General features: G+C 37.9%; 3 protein-coding genes across 13 annotated transcripts in view; 2 read left to right on the plus strand and 1 right to left on the minus strand.

Annotated features, from left to right (window-relative positions):
• The window catches only part of LOC127808461 (uncharacterized), a 68,983-nt gene that overhangs the window by 45,482 nt on the left and 9,076 nt on the right, over positions 1-14,425 (plus strand). Inside the window, exon 14 of one of the 3 annotated variants that reach the window (XM_052347019.1) lies at positions 721-1,101. The exons of 1 other annotated variant lie outside the window; for it this stretch is intronic. In XM_052347019.1, the coding sequence (XP_052202979.1) occupies positions 721-810 (90 nt within the window). In that variant the 3' untranslated portion in view covers positions 811-1,101. Of the gene's footprint in view, positions 1-720; positions 1,102-14,425 lie in introns of those variants that run through there. One more of the 3 variants, XM_052347017.1, reaches the window with a different exon arrangement.
• On the plus strand, positions 1,857-12,076 carry LOC127808457 (phospholipase D delta-like). Of its 3 annotated transcripts, none has more exons than XM_052347008.1 (10): positions 1,862-3,229; positions 6,256-6,372; positions 7,647-7,841; positions 8,332-8,613; positions 8,707-8,784; positions 8,908-9,055; positions 9,407-9,555; positions 10,012-10,182; positions 11,038-11,238; positions 11,494-12,076. In XM_052347008.1, the coding sequence occupies exons 1-10, from the start codon at positions 2,288-2,290 to the stop codon at positions 11,785-11,787; spliced, it is 2,577 nt and encodes an 858-aa protein (XP_052202968.1). In that variant the 5' UTR covers positions 1,862-2,287; the 3' UTR covers positions 11,788-12,076. The 3 variants fall into 3 exon arrangements, with proteins under 3 accessions (XP_052202970.1, XP_052202968.1, XP_052202969.1); XM_052347009.1 differs by having other exon boundaries at positions 1,863-3,229; positions 8,707-8,775; XM_052347010.1 differs by lacking the exon at positions 7,647-7,841 and having other exon boundaries at positions 1,857-3,229.
• On the minus strand, positions 7,889-13,580 carry LOC127808463 (plastocyanin). Of its 7 annotated transcripts, XR_008024947.1 has the most exons (4): positions 12,899-13,572; positions 12,495-12,599; positions 8,531-8,600; positions 8,141-8,414 (listed from the first exon to the last, which is right to left on the minus strand). XR_008024947.1 is itself a non-coding variant. In XM_052347023.1 (2 exons), exons 1-2 carry the CDS (start codon positions 13,388-13,390, stop codon positions 7,904-7,906), a joined length of 522 nt encoding a protein of 173 aa, XP_052202983.1. In that variant the 5' UTR covers positions 13,391-13,574; the 3' UTR covers positions 7,889-7,903. The 7 variants fall into 7 exon arrangements, 5 of the variants coding, with proteins under 5 accessions (XP_052202983.1, XP_052202982.1, XP_052202981.1 ...); XR_008024948.1 differs by lacking the exon at positions 8,531-8,600; XM_052347023.1 differs by lacking the exons at positions 8,141-8,414; positions 8,531-8,600; positions 12,495-12,599 and adding an exon at positions 7,889-7,933 and having other exon boundaries at positions 12,899-13,574.

The following is a 14,425-nucleotide window of genomic DNA, read 5'->3' on the forward strand; positions in this document are numbered from 1 at the left end:
TAGGTTCAGCATTTACATCCCTTTGATCTTCTCATTTCCCTCATACTCTTTCTTGAGAAAATCCCAAATTGCCTTTGCTGACTTGAGAGTCATAATCTTGGTAAAGATAGTTGATGAAATTGCTATAAAAAGGCAAGCTTTTCCCTTGGATTTCTTCTGCTTCTTTTCTTTGTGAGTTATGATCTATGCCATTATTGGATTCTCTAGTAAAGGTGGAACTTCGTAGTCCTCTTCCACTGTTTCCCAAAGATCATTGGCTTTCAAGTAGACTTCCATCCTTACAGCATTCGCTAGTTTTCTCCCTCGAACACAGGAGGTGTTGCAGCTATAAAGGATGTCTCAAATTGCATTTTTACACTCACAAGGTCCCTCAAGATATGACTAGCTCCAATACCAATGTTGAAACTGATAAGAAGCTAAAATCACTCACATAGTTTTTATTAAATCCACCAAAACTTAAATACAAGAGATTTGTAACTAAATTAACTGCTAATCCTGAAAACCTGCTACAAATTCTCCCATAATCAGCTATAGTCTTTCAACACAAAGCTAAATTTATGCAACTAAACTTGACTTGATAAGCACATAACAAACTCCTAAAAAATCTGGGACAAAAGAAAAAATAACAACCACCTAAACTCATGGATGAGTCAGCAACTAAAGCATAATTATCAACAGTGTCCCTTTTTTTCTTGGATTGTGGATTCGATGGTTGTGCAGGTGATAGCGCTGGTTCAGGGCTTAATGATAAGGTCAGCTCCTCCGGTTTCAAACTCCAAATTTGGCAATTGCAACTGCATGGAGCCTTGACTTCTGCTAATGAAGAGTAGATTCATCCTTCATCTGCTCAAATCAGAAGCTTTTTCCTTGTTGGCATTGCATATTTGTGTCGATCGGTGCAAACTCCTTAGTTATTCAAGCCTCTTGTTCATAAGAAATACTTAAATGCAGTTAGTTTTCCAAGTTAGTTCAACCCGTCGACACGCCAAAGTTCCCCAATTTCAGGAGTACACTGAGCATGAAAAAGCGCCCGATGATGGTAGCATAGGATGCAGTCTGTTGGCATTTAACTAATTATAAGATGCCTGTATTTTTTTATCACTGGGAATATGAATACCTGTTGTATTCCATAATCTAGAACCTGTCGGTATTAGCTGTAATTTTTTATTTTCCTTTTTGTTCTGATTCAATGTCTGTATTAGTTAATGTGAATGTGTTGCTTTCACTACGCATAGTCATGCACAGGTTTTCTTTGCAGCAGATAACAGATAATTAACAACACTTCCAAATTCAATTATTTCCAGGATATAGACATAGACGTTGGTTGAAATGATAAATATTAACTAGCAAGGCAATTGGTTTCAACTGTCAATTCATAGATAACCCAATCGAGAAAAGATTCGCTAATTTGGATGGATCCATTAGACCTGTTTTCTTGTTTTGGGGTTGAGATTCAAAAAGATAATATTAAAACTGATTTGCGAAAGTGAATGCTTCCCCAACTAAACTTTCTTGGAAGCCAACTACGTACTTTCCATCTGTCGAAAGAACTATATTTTATATAGTAATTATTCCAACTTGTTTAGTCATCGAAAACACAAAACAAATATCAGAGAGCAAATCAGAGGTGCCCACACTCTGCAAGTCTCTTCTTCAGTGAAATCCTTGCATTAAATATACAGCATTACGAACGATTGAGACTCGAAGATTTTTTTAGCAGAATAAAAAAGTTTGTTTTAAAGAATTTGGTTTAAAAATACATTAATTGGGTAGTTTTAAAGAAACGATAACAAAGAAAAACGTAAAGAAAAGAATTCATCCCCAAACGATGCCTTAAAAGAACAAGATGGCGTATGTAAAATTGGCTTCTTTCATTATCGTATCTTAAAGAAAGGAATGAAAATTCCCGATCGGATCATCACTTGGATCCGACGGATTCTTGGTCCACGTGTCAGCACAATAATTGCAGGAGGGAGAGAGGAACACCAGATTATCTCATCGCATCTTCAATTTCATCCTTTTCTGTTCTGCGTTGAATTACCGCCTCGTAGCCGTTGGGCCACGGCGGAGAAACCAACGGAACCAACCCCCATTTTCCAAAGTCGTAACGGTTGCGCATTTGCTCAGGCCACGCCCAAGCCTCGTGTCTCTTCACGCATTTCATCGAACACCTATCGAACGATTAAACCATTCGGTCGTTCTACATACGGTTTTGTTTTTTTTTTTTTTTTTTCGATTTCGAATTTGTACGTGATTGTGAAGCCACGCTGTGGTGGATAATTAGATTATGAAAATGGAGGAAAGTAATCATTATGAGCAGGAGGAGGAGGTGATTTATCTTCACGGCGATCTCGATCTGACGATCATAGGAGCTCGGAGCTTGCCGAACATGGACTTGATGACGGAGCGCCTCCGACGCTGCTTCAGCGTCTTGGAGGCCTGCCGGAAACCTTTCGCCGGCCGGAAGAAACATCAGCCCCACCACCACCACAGCAAGATCATTACGAGCGATCCTTATGTAACGGTCTGCCTAAGGGGAGCCACGGTGGCTCGCACGCGCGTCATCTCCAACAACCAAAATCCGATGTGGAACGAGCATTTCAAGGTCCCTCTCGCTCATCCGGTCACGCACGTGGAGTTCTACGTCAAGGACAACGACGTGTTCGGCGCCGATCTGATCGGCGTCGCCTCCGTGCCGGCTCAGAGAATCAAGTCCGGCGAGCTCATCGATGATTGGTTTCCCATCATCGGAGCCTGTGGCAAGCCGCCGAAGCCGAACGCCGCCGTCCACCTCCAGATGAAGTTTACGCAATGCGAAGACAATCCTGCGTACAATAATCACTGGATCTCGGACGATCCCGCCCGTTTCGAGGTTAAACAGAGCTATTTTCCGGTGAGACACGGCGGTTCTGTGACTCTATATCAGGACGCGCATGTTCCGGATGATATGCTTCCGAAGATTGAATTGGATGATGAAATGGTGTTCAGAAACGAGAAATGCTGGGAAGATATATGCCATGCAATACTAGAGGCACATCATTTGGTGTATATAGTGGGCTGGTCAATTTACCATAAGGTGAGGCTGGTTAGGGAGCCGAGCAAGCCGTTGCCGAGTGGCGGGAATCTCATCCTGGGAGATTTGCTCAAGTATAAGTCGGAAGAAGGGGTTCGAGTTCTTTTGTTGGTTTGGGACGACAAGACTTCCCATAGCAAGTTCTTCATTAATACGGTACTAATCTGGCCTTATTCTTGCTCCGTAAATGCAACTTTCTGTTTTCCTTTTATGAATGAAGGGGCACCATTTGCTGAATGCATTACTAGTTAGTTAGGCATTTTCATGGCAGCGAAATTGTGATGATTTGTATATCTGTGCTTTTGGTTAGATTATTAGATCTAGCTTTACCAAATGTTTTATTAATTTGCCAAATTTAATATCTTTTTCTGACTAAATCAGCTCAAATTTTCCCAACTTTATGTGCACATGATATAACCATTTGAATTCCGCATTAATTTCTATTAGTTTACTTGTAAAAACTAATGAAATTAGCCAGTCTATTTGCATCATATACTGTTAACTGAAGTATCAGGAGAAGAGTAAGCTTATTTGTTGAAGGGAAAACATGTATCATTAAGATTTCCGTTCAGATCATTTTGTAATTTAACATGGTGAAAGTTCAGTTTGTAGGTTGGATTTAAGCTACTTAAGGGAAGGATTTTGGCAAAAGAATATTAGAAGTTGATACTTACAGGGTCTTGAAATAGTATAAACCCTTGGGGCAGCTTTATGTGGTGTTTAGTGCTAATTGCGTCTTCTTGTATAAATAAGATGTTAAAATCAGCTAGTGATAAGCTTTACGGTACGGTCAGTTTATGAAAATTCTGCTGTAGTTTTATGAGAACGACATTTTTGTTGCTTCTGCCGACTTATATTTGGTAAACCAGATATTTCCAGAAGCAATTGCCATAAATTTAAAGAAATTATCTGAACTTTCCATAGCACCCCCTTTCGTTAAGTGATAACTACGAGCAAGTTACATACACGGTGAGAAAATTTGTAATCCTTCAATTTAGTCAGTTTGTGTAGCATTTAGCGGGAGTTTCTAAGACATTGAACACTTCGAAAGTGTACAGAATTTTTTTGGAAATAGAAAACATTACAAATATCCTTTCAATTAGAATACTGATAAGTGGCCCGAAAATTAGAGCTGAAGAGATATCACAACCCAAGCAAGGGTAGAATGGGAATTTTACCCAGTCAGTGCATCTCTTCGGCCCACATTTTCGGGCGGCCCACACCTATCACGGTCCTTCAATTTAATATCTTCTACTTTTGTGATTAAAGGCAATAAGTACAACTTTATGAAAAGAAAATTATTCTGGTATGAGATGTGACTTGCTCGGTGTAAATTATTATATTTATTTATAACAGATGATATATTTATTTTAATTTGTTGAGGAAGAAAAGGCTTAATACATATAGTCAAAAATTAAAAAATATAACATTTAATTTTTTATATACAGAGTATCAACATTCAGTATCTTGACTATTTAAATATTTGTTTTAAGTATTTATCATAACGAAACATTAGTACATGTATGAACGTGCATGTTTCTATAAGTGACACGCCACGTGGATGATCCATTAGTAATATTTGAATAAGTTGATTGGTTTGTTGTGCTCCCTCAACAATTAAAAAATATGGCATTTGGTTCTTTATATGTAAAATATTAAAATTATATATCTCAGTTATTAAAAATTGTTATTTTAAATCCGTACCTGACACACGATAAAGGATATAAAAGAGAGAGAGAGAGCAATGGAATCAAGTTCACCAAAAGACATGATGGAAATTAGTTTTGTTATATTTTATGATTGAGAATAGGAAAAGGTAACGTTTTTTTTGGGTTAGTGATCCAAAGATTTATATGGTCGGGATTTAAGGTTTTTTAAAGTTGTGAATAATTTGGTCTTTTCCTATCAAGGTAAATTTTGATGTATCTCGCTGACGTGACTTTTTTATAACATGTCACTTTCTCTTTTCTACATCTATGTTTTATGTGGCGTAGATAACAACTTTGATTACTCTCAATTAATGTAAAGATTGTAATAATTTTTAATAGTTGAGATACATACTCTTAGCATTTTTGTATATTAGAGATCAAACACTATATTTTTTAATTGTTCAGAAAGCACAACAAATCAGTCAGTCTATTCAAATACTGCCAACTGACCATTCACGTAGCATGTCACTCCCTAAAACAGGCACATTTATATACGCGCTAACATTCTATCATAGTAAAGACTTAAAGTAATAATTTTTAATAATTGAGATATCGAATCTTGACGTTTTGCACATTAAAGACTAAACATTATATTTTTTAATTGTTGAGTGGACACTGGTAAAAAAAAAATGATCATAGAGTCTTAGACTTTTTATTAGTATCTCCCAGATAAGCATTTCAACATATTTAGACAGACAAGGAATGGGAAATGTCATTTTTTTTTTTTTTTTTGGCAAGAACCTCATATTTTGCTGATTCTCTCCAGATTGAGACTTTGTATTTATTCTGTTCGCTCCTAAAAGTTGAAGCAAATAAACAAATATTCAACAATAATAGGAACCCTAGTTATAATGACCATAATATTTTTATGACCTGAAAGTACTCATGTTTTCCGCTTTAAAAACAAAAACAAAAAAACTCTTGTTACAAAAAAGTTGTCTATACTTATCACCAAAAGGAAAAAGTAAGGAAAAGAAAAAGAAAAGTAGTAGTTAATCATTTGGTTAGTAATGACTAACTTGAACATACTGTGGAACAATTTGTCTGTAAACTAAATGATCACCTAAACACTTCTAATATTGAAGGTATTACTCCTTATCAACCTAGATGAAAGATCAGAGTCGTGTTAGGCAGCCTATAGTCGGGTTTTCTTAATGCGGATTCTAAAGATTGGTGATCTAGGAGGCTAGGATTATGTAGTTGAACCCACCTAATCGAATTAAAGCTTGGTGTAGTTAATCTGAGTCATGTATTCTTGGTTTGACCTTGTATTAGACATTCTTTATTGGGGCTTGTTTTCATGTGAAGAGCTTCTTTCTTCAGGTGCAAGTTTGTGGGGGGTAAAAATGCTGCCTCCAACTTAGTGCACAATTCAAGTGGCGTTGCCCTTGATTAAAGTAGTCCATTTTATTTTTTATTGATGTTAGTTGAGCTTAGTTATTCTCCATGTTAATTGCAAGATGCTGTGTGCAGGCAGGAGTAATGCAAACTCATGATGAAGAAACTCGGAAGTTTTTCAAGCACTCTTCTGTCAATTGTGTGTTGTCACCTCGATATGCAAGCAATAAGCTCAGTATTTTCAAGCAACAGGCAAGCTTCACCCTGTGGTTCAGTAATTGATTTGCTTTCTAGTGAAGTATCAAATTAAATGGTCTCAACAAAATGCTTGCTTTGATATTACATAATCGGGTTTCAACTCCTATGGAGCTATAAACGTCTGCATCTGCTATCACCGCTTCAAATGGCTAAATAATGGCATACATGTCTTCTGGGTACAATTGTAGTTGGCAAAGTTTTTCCTCCCTGTTTGCTTATCAAATTTCTTTGTTTAAATATTATATCAAGTTGAGGTTCATTATAGTGAAAGGATACCGTGAACAACAAAATGCAGCACGTGCCCACATTTGAAGGGGGCCGGGGGTTGATGATGCTTTTATGTCTTCCTCCAACCAGAAAACAAAGTAACCCAAGATGGAGTAGGAAGTCCACAAGATTGATGTCTGTTTAGTGTTATTCCTTCTCTGTTTTCTTGGATTTGGCACTTTACTAACTACTGCTGTGAGATATAATATCAAAGATCTCGACAACTTCTCTCATCAAGATTGTTTCCTTGTTGCATTAGAAGTTAGAATATAGTACCTTATCAGATTCTATCTTGGTGGTTTTGGTGAACTATGAACTTCTGCAAATTTTTACTTGAGAATATGGCTCAACAAGCTATAGAATGGGTGGCAGGGTTCAGTCTTGGCATTTAGAACGGCTTAAAGCCTTAGTTTCCTCATCATTTGGAACCTTCAAGATATATGATTGCAAACTTTTAATTACCAAACTACTAGCTCTTAGGGAAGAGCGAAATTGTCAGTTGTATTATGTAATTATCCAATTTCTCTCCTCTCTCACTTCTGTTGATATACCCTGCTGCCATACTCCTTCAGAAGGCTTTCTTATGGTGGTAGTATTTTTTTTTTCTTTTTTTTTTTACTGTCTTAACCTTTAGGAAGGTGATGATCTCTAACATGCATATGAAAATAGCTTCTCGTGCTTAGTTGGATAACCTATGTAACAATTTCCATCTGAATGAGGTTTTCTGGATATGCGAAGCATACATGATCAACTTCAGATTTCAATGCCTCAAGTTCACAGCATAACCTCACCCTCAGGCTACTTATCCTGTGTCTCTCAATGTGATATATGCAGGACAAAGAAATCCTGCTTACATAATGGAATTACTTCACTGGAAAAATCTGCACACACACGAAAACATTAACGACTTCACTACGAAAAACATTAACGACTTCACTTTCACCAATAAAAGATTATATCCCTTAAAAGTATCCTCATATCGTTGTGCATCCAACTTCCAGGTTGTTGGAACTCTTTATACGCACCATCAGAAATGTGTTATTGTGGATACACAAGGCCATGGAAATAACCGGAAGATAAGTGCTTTTATAGGAGGTCTGGACCTTTGTGATGGTCGCTATGATACCCCAGAGCATCGACTATTTCGTGATCTTGGCACTGTATTTCAGGATGATTATCATAATCCAACATTTTCTGTAAGTATTTGTTCCACCTATGCCATATTAGGTCAAATTGCAATGCCAGTTGTGATTAATTGTCAGGTGGTGGTACAGTGGAAAGCAGGTTCCTGCAAGGAATATGCCCGATTAGATAGGATTAGAAATGCCTATTATGATTTATTCATGATCTCCCTGAGTGCTTTCAAGTCTTTGGGAATGAATCTTGCTATGTTCTCTGTTATGAATGTTTGAGCAACTAACATTATGATCGTTAGATAGATGATGAGAACAGCTACTGCTGCTGCTGATCATAAAGTTAGGTGTGAAGGCTGTAATTACTCAAAACGGGGTATAATATTCCTCATTAAACTTATATGCACACGTCATAACAACTGAATAAGTTGCACATATATATTATCTGAAACTAGTTCTCAATATGTTATGCTGATATTCTGCCTTCCTTGAAGAATAGGCCAGTGCTTCTTTCCAGCTGGTATATTGTCTCTCATTTTATTTGTTGTAATAGGCAGGAACTAAGGCTCCAAGGCAACCGTGGCATGATTTGCATTGTAAAATTGAAGGACCTGCTGCATATGATGTCCTCAAAAACTTTGAACAGAGGTGGAAAAAAGCAAAGAAATGGTCAGAGTTTGGACGACATTTCAAGAAAATTTCTCATTGGAATGATGATGCTTTAATAAAGATAGAACGGATATCATGGATACTTAGTCCTTCCTCATCCACTCCAACTGATGATCCTGCGATGTGGGTTTCCAGTGAAGATGATCCTGAAAACTGGCATGTTCAGGTTAACTAATAGCTCAACTTGCCTAAAACAAAGATTCAATCTGACACAAATATCAGAATACTCAATTTCGGTTCATTGTTTCACCGTTAACAGGTTTTTCGATCTATAGATTCAGGTTCTTTGAAAGGTTTTCCTAAACAAGTTCATGCAGCAGAGGCTCAGGTTTTTTCAGTTTACGTTCTAAACCCTGATCTTTTCAATTGTCAAGTTAGCACAATTCTAAATGCTATTAGGTTCATTTATTCTATTCAACGTTCATAACATATTGTACTTGTAAAATTGTTTCTATTGCAGAATCTAGTCTGTGCTAAAAATCTAGTGATAGACAGGAGCATCCAAACAGCATATGTTCAGGCAATAAGAGCGGCGCAGCATTTTATATACATTGAGAATCAATATTTTCTTGGATCTTCATATGCATGGCCATCTTACAAGGATGCAGGTTTGGCACATTATCCAAAAGAACTTGTAAATGTTACCTTGCACAGCTCATATTGATTGCTCAAACGACAGTTACCTGCTATAAGCACATTTTTGTGTAGCACTAGAGGCCTCTGCATTTACATCCATCATTGTCCACACGTAGAACTAGTTTCATAGTTGTTGAATTAACTGTTTCAAATACTATAAAAATGCAGAAATATGGTCCACGGCAGATGTGCAAATCTTGTTTTCCATTTAAACAGTTAATCTTGCTTCATTCTTTAGAAACTATTAAACACATCCATTGTTACCACTTCTTTTTATAATTTCCTTCGGAGATTTATAACATTAAATCTCTTATTTATGAAAGGTGCTGATAATCTAATCCCGATGGAGTTGGCACTGAAGATTGCTAGCAAGATTAGAGCAAAAGAAAGGTTTGCAGTTTATATTGTCATCCCAATGTGGCCAGAGGGTGTTCCATCATCTGCCTCTGTTCAAGAGATTTTGTTTTGGCAGGTACAAATCTTTAAGATATTTAGCATGTGAGGAGATTGATCAAAGCATAGATAAATGCCTAATGCAATTTTAGGGCGCTAAAATTTAATGCAGCAAAAAGAAAAAGAACAAAAAGAAAATATTGACGATTGTCAAAAGTCCAGAAATTTGGGAAAAAGTACTCGTCACTTTTTTCTTTTTGGAATATGCTCTTGGCGAACATTTTAATACAATGTACGGCCCAAGTTGTATCAACTCTTGCATTGTGAATGATCTTATACCATTTCTATAAGCACTGCAAACAGATGCTTTTTATTTTATAGCAGTTCATCTTAATTTAGAATAGGATTGGCAAAAAGTCAGTTCTAACCTTAACTGTCATATTTGTTTCAGATGGATATGTCATTAAATATATAAGTCCTGCTAATAATGTCAGTGGCGCACCATTCGTTTAACTTTATCTCTATGGTTTTGCAGGGACAAACTATGCAAATGATGTACGAGGTTATTGCACAAGAGCTGAAATCCATGCATCTTGACGACGTGCATCCAAGTGACTACCTAAATTTCTATTGCCTTGGAAATCGTGAAGAATGTTCCGAAGAAAATTCAAATTCACGCGGTCAACCTTCCTCCAATGGTGATTCGGTAATTAAGCAAACACTCATTTTCCATAAGTTTAATTATCTGGACCACTAATTGTTGGGGACCTAGTTTCTACTCCATTCACAGCTTGATTCTCCTGCAAATGATGGCCAAACATATCAAAACTATTATGTCCTTCAAATCTGCAATATCTAGTATATAGGATGGCTTTTAATTAAGTTGATAAATATGAAGTGAAAAGGATACAAGTTTTCAGCTATAATGAATTCTATAACCAAAAAAGGGTAAAAAAGAAATAAGGAGAATGAGGAAAGATCTTCAGATACAATTCCCCCTGAACTTGGTACTTGCATATCTGGTTTCAACTAAAAATAATACTCTTGTGCTCAAATATCAATTCAAAATTTTAGGGTAGGCTCTTGTTCTCACTTGTAAAATGAGTGGGCTCTTGTTATTTTTATATTTTCTTCCCTCAAGTCTTGTTGTCATCAGGTGAATTTTACATCATAGTCTTCACCAAAGTTACATCTAGCTGCCAGGATCAATGGGAAATTCATTGATATTCCTGTAACTACCTACGTCTTCACCATGCACCACCACTGCTGTCACATTCTGGTTTACATTTACTCTTCTCTGTCTCCCTCAAATGGTTAGCCTGAATGATTGGTTGATTTTGTTTGGTTTATGGCTCTATGCATATGGCAGGGTAGCTCATTACTAAATTTCTGCAAAGTATTTGATTGATCCAGTAAGTTGCAAGCTGCATACTTAGTAGTCTTGAATAACTGAAATACGCTCTCGAAGTAATGCTGTGAAAGAATAGGCAGATATGAAATTTTGGCATTTACAGATTTATATTCAGAACATGGAACTATGTTTTTCAAACCAAACTTTCAGGTTTCGGCATCACAAAAATTTGGACGGTTTATGATTTACGTACATGCTAAGGGTATGATAGTAGATGACGAGTATGTGATTTTGGGGTCTGCCAATATCAACCAACGATCTATGGCTGGTTCAAGGGACACTGAGATAGCCATGGGCGCATATCAACCCCATCAAACGTGGGCTAAAAAGAAAAAACATCCACACGGCCAGGTTGGTATTCTAATTCTCCTTCTTTGACTTTGGTTTGGAAAAACTGAGTTTGCACATTTGAGAAAAGATTATAGAAGGAATAACTGAACAACAAAGATCAGCGAAGGCCAATGATTTAAATTCTTAAGGATGGCTCAAACTCACTTGTCTGTACAATTGTTAATTGCCTGTTACTGGAAAATGTATGGCTGCTGCACATAGTTGTTTTACCAGCAATTAGTGGGCAATGGAAATCTCATTTGTATTCAACTACAGGTATATGGATACAGAATGTCACTCTGGGCGGAGCACCTAGGAAGGATCGATGAAACCTTCAAGGAGCCCGAAAGTTTGAATTGTGTGAGAAGCATCAATGACATTGCTGAAGATAACTGGAAGAGGTTCACAGCAGAGGAATTCACTGCCTTGAATGGCCACCTTCTCAAATACCCGGTTCACGTGGATGTTAATGGTAAGGTCAGTTCCTTACCCAAACAAGAGAGTTTCCCGGATGTTGGAGGAAAGATTCTTGGAGCTAGGACAAACCTCCCCGACGCGTTAACTACATAGCCTCTTCACTAGTTAAGAATCATTTACATATAATATATATACATTTATATAGTTGGCCGTAACTGTGCTTCGTGCTGGAATAGAGGCGGCAAAATGATCCTGGGTGGCTTAAGCCAAGGGTGGGCTGACAGGTCTTAAAGATGGGATTCTTCACAAACTTTGCATGTAAAGTCTCATGGATTCATAACATGTCTTGTACCCCATAACTTCTTTAGGGAAGAAGAGAATGAAAGAATTTCACTTCTTCGAAACAATTAAAAAGAGGGACAAAGAGACTCCTCATGCTGTATATTTTTATACCAGAAATATAAATGTGATCGTAATGATATACACACATATCACTAGATGGAAATTATATATTGATATAAAAGTAATTAATTATCCTTCATGTCGAGTAAACAAAATGACATCCCACCACATGAGACTTGCTCTTCTAAAAAGGTCTACGGGAAAATTGTGTTTTTTAATGCAGCTTTATCCTTATTTATTCTTCACAACTTGAATCTATAATAACCTTCCATTTCCAGTGACAAAAAAGGCAGCATTTTCGTTACTACCTAGGCTTGCTGTCATTTATGCTCGGTAAATTGATACTGCAAAATTTTTGTAGTAAATATTTAAACAGCAACAAACGCAATATCAACACTTAATTCACCATTATAAAACATTTTGTCAGATATAATTTTATGAATGAATTAAGGAGTCACCTGGCTGTCATGCGAGTGTTCTAACGTACATGAGTTTCATTTGCATAATTAGACTGACATTTGAAGCCCTTGCCCTGCTATAGTGCTCCGGATTTAATTACTTTCCTTCAATGACGAAGTTTAATGCCCCATAAACTCGTGCTTATAATTTAGTGATATAATTATTCATCACATATCTATAGAACATTTGATTTCCCAGAACATTTGGAAAGAAAATCAGATGCATTAAACTAATTAATGCGAACCTTTACCATATAAATCCGAAAAATGTCCAGAAAATGAGAAAGGAAGGATGTGCAGGCCATATATAGGCTCATAGTCCAAAACATACACAAACAAACAAAAGTAATTTCGATTTCAATCCCTCAACTAATCATAGAGTAGGATAATTAGTTGACAGTCACCTTGCCAATCATTCCAGCTCCTTGGTGAGGAGAACAGTAGAAGCCGTAAGTTCCTTTCTCGGTCAATGTCACGGCGTAGATTTCGCCGGGGGCATTCAGAAGTTCTTCCTCCGGCATGGAGATCTTCGCAGCGTCCACGCCGCTGGGAACCTCGTCCTCGTCGAACACCACGTTGTGGGGGAACCCAGCATTGTTCTTGAACACAATCTTTTCGCCGGAAGGCACCGAGAAGCTGCTTGGCTCGAAGACCAGGCCGCCATCTCCGGAGCCAAGCAGGACCTCGAAGGCCATGGCGTTGCTGGCCAGTATGAGGCTGGCCGCACCCGCGGCGACGGCGACGCCGACTTCCTTGAGTGAAGCCTTGATGGCGCCGACCCTTGGGAGCGAGCTGGCGGTCACCTTGGCGGTGGAGATGGCGGCGGCTCTTGAGGCGCCGGCCTTCAGGCCTGTGAAGGAAGGGATGGCGACGGCGGAGGAGGTGACACTAGCCATTGGGAAGATGGGTTTTCGCGATTGAGTGGGAATCAGAGGAAAAGGATAGGCAGAGAAGGGTTTTTAAGGGGAGGGGAGGTGGGTTTGTGTGGTTTGAGTTGGTGATAGAAAATGCACGGCGAAGAGGAGGGGAGAGTTGAGGTGGAGAAAAGGGTTTATCTCTGATGGATTGGTGTGATTGGTTGGTTGGCTTCGGATGTTATCCTTTCTTGGATGGATGTTTGCGATGTGAGGTGGAAATGTGCAAAGTGCAAGTGGAACGTCCTCTGTGTGAAGTGGCCCAATAGCGTAGATGGCCTTAGGCCTGTACCTTAAACGTGTTAGATTTTAAAATTATCATGATTGTTTTATTATAAAATTTTGTGAATATATCATTTTCAATATGAAAATGAAAATTGGAAGGAAGAGAGGGAACTTGAGTCCAGTTTCTTACTACAAAAAAGTCTGGCCTGGATTCTGTCTGTCCCTAATGAGTGTAATGTAATGGCCACCAGAAATTGGGAGCGAGGCAACTTTCAGCTGCTGCTAGCTTGTGGCCGAGCCGAGCTAGGCCAGGCCCGCTTGTCATGCCATTACCCGGACGGACCAAAGGCAAATGGGATCTTTTTTAATAATTAGGTGCAAAATTTTATTTGTATAATATTTGTGAATAAATAATATCTCTGCTCTAGAAGCTTCCACAATAATTAAAAATTTGCCAATATTTTCTTTTTTTCTTAAAGAATGATGATGACGGTTGATTGGCCATGAAGACATGCGAATACATAATAGCTGTGGCTGCCAATGGAGATTCATGTCATAACATCCACGACATGATACCTATATCGTTTAGATTTATTAGTGGGTCCTTCCTTCTTCAAGGCTAAAATTGGAAATTTAGGATTAAATTTGGGAATATAGAATTCGGTAACCCATGTATAACTTGTCTTTTATAAAACTTATAACTCATATCACAGTTAATGATATCCACCAAATTTTGTGCCATGATTCCATTAGCTCACAAGTACACACTCCCTCATTGGGGAACTAGGTTCC

The sequence above is a fragment of the Diospyros lotus genome, chromosome 8 (genome assembly GCF_014633365.1).
Source record: "Diospyros lotus cultivar Yz01 chromosome 8, ASM1463336v1, whole genome shotgun sequence".
Classification (NCBI taxonomy): Eukaryota; Viridiplantae; Streptophyta; class Magnoliopsida; order Ericales; family Ebenaceae; genus Diospyros; species Diospyros lotus.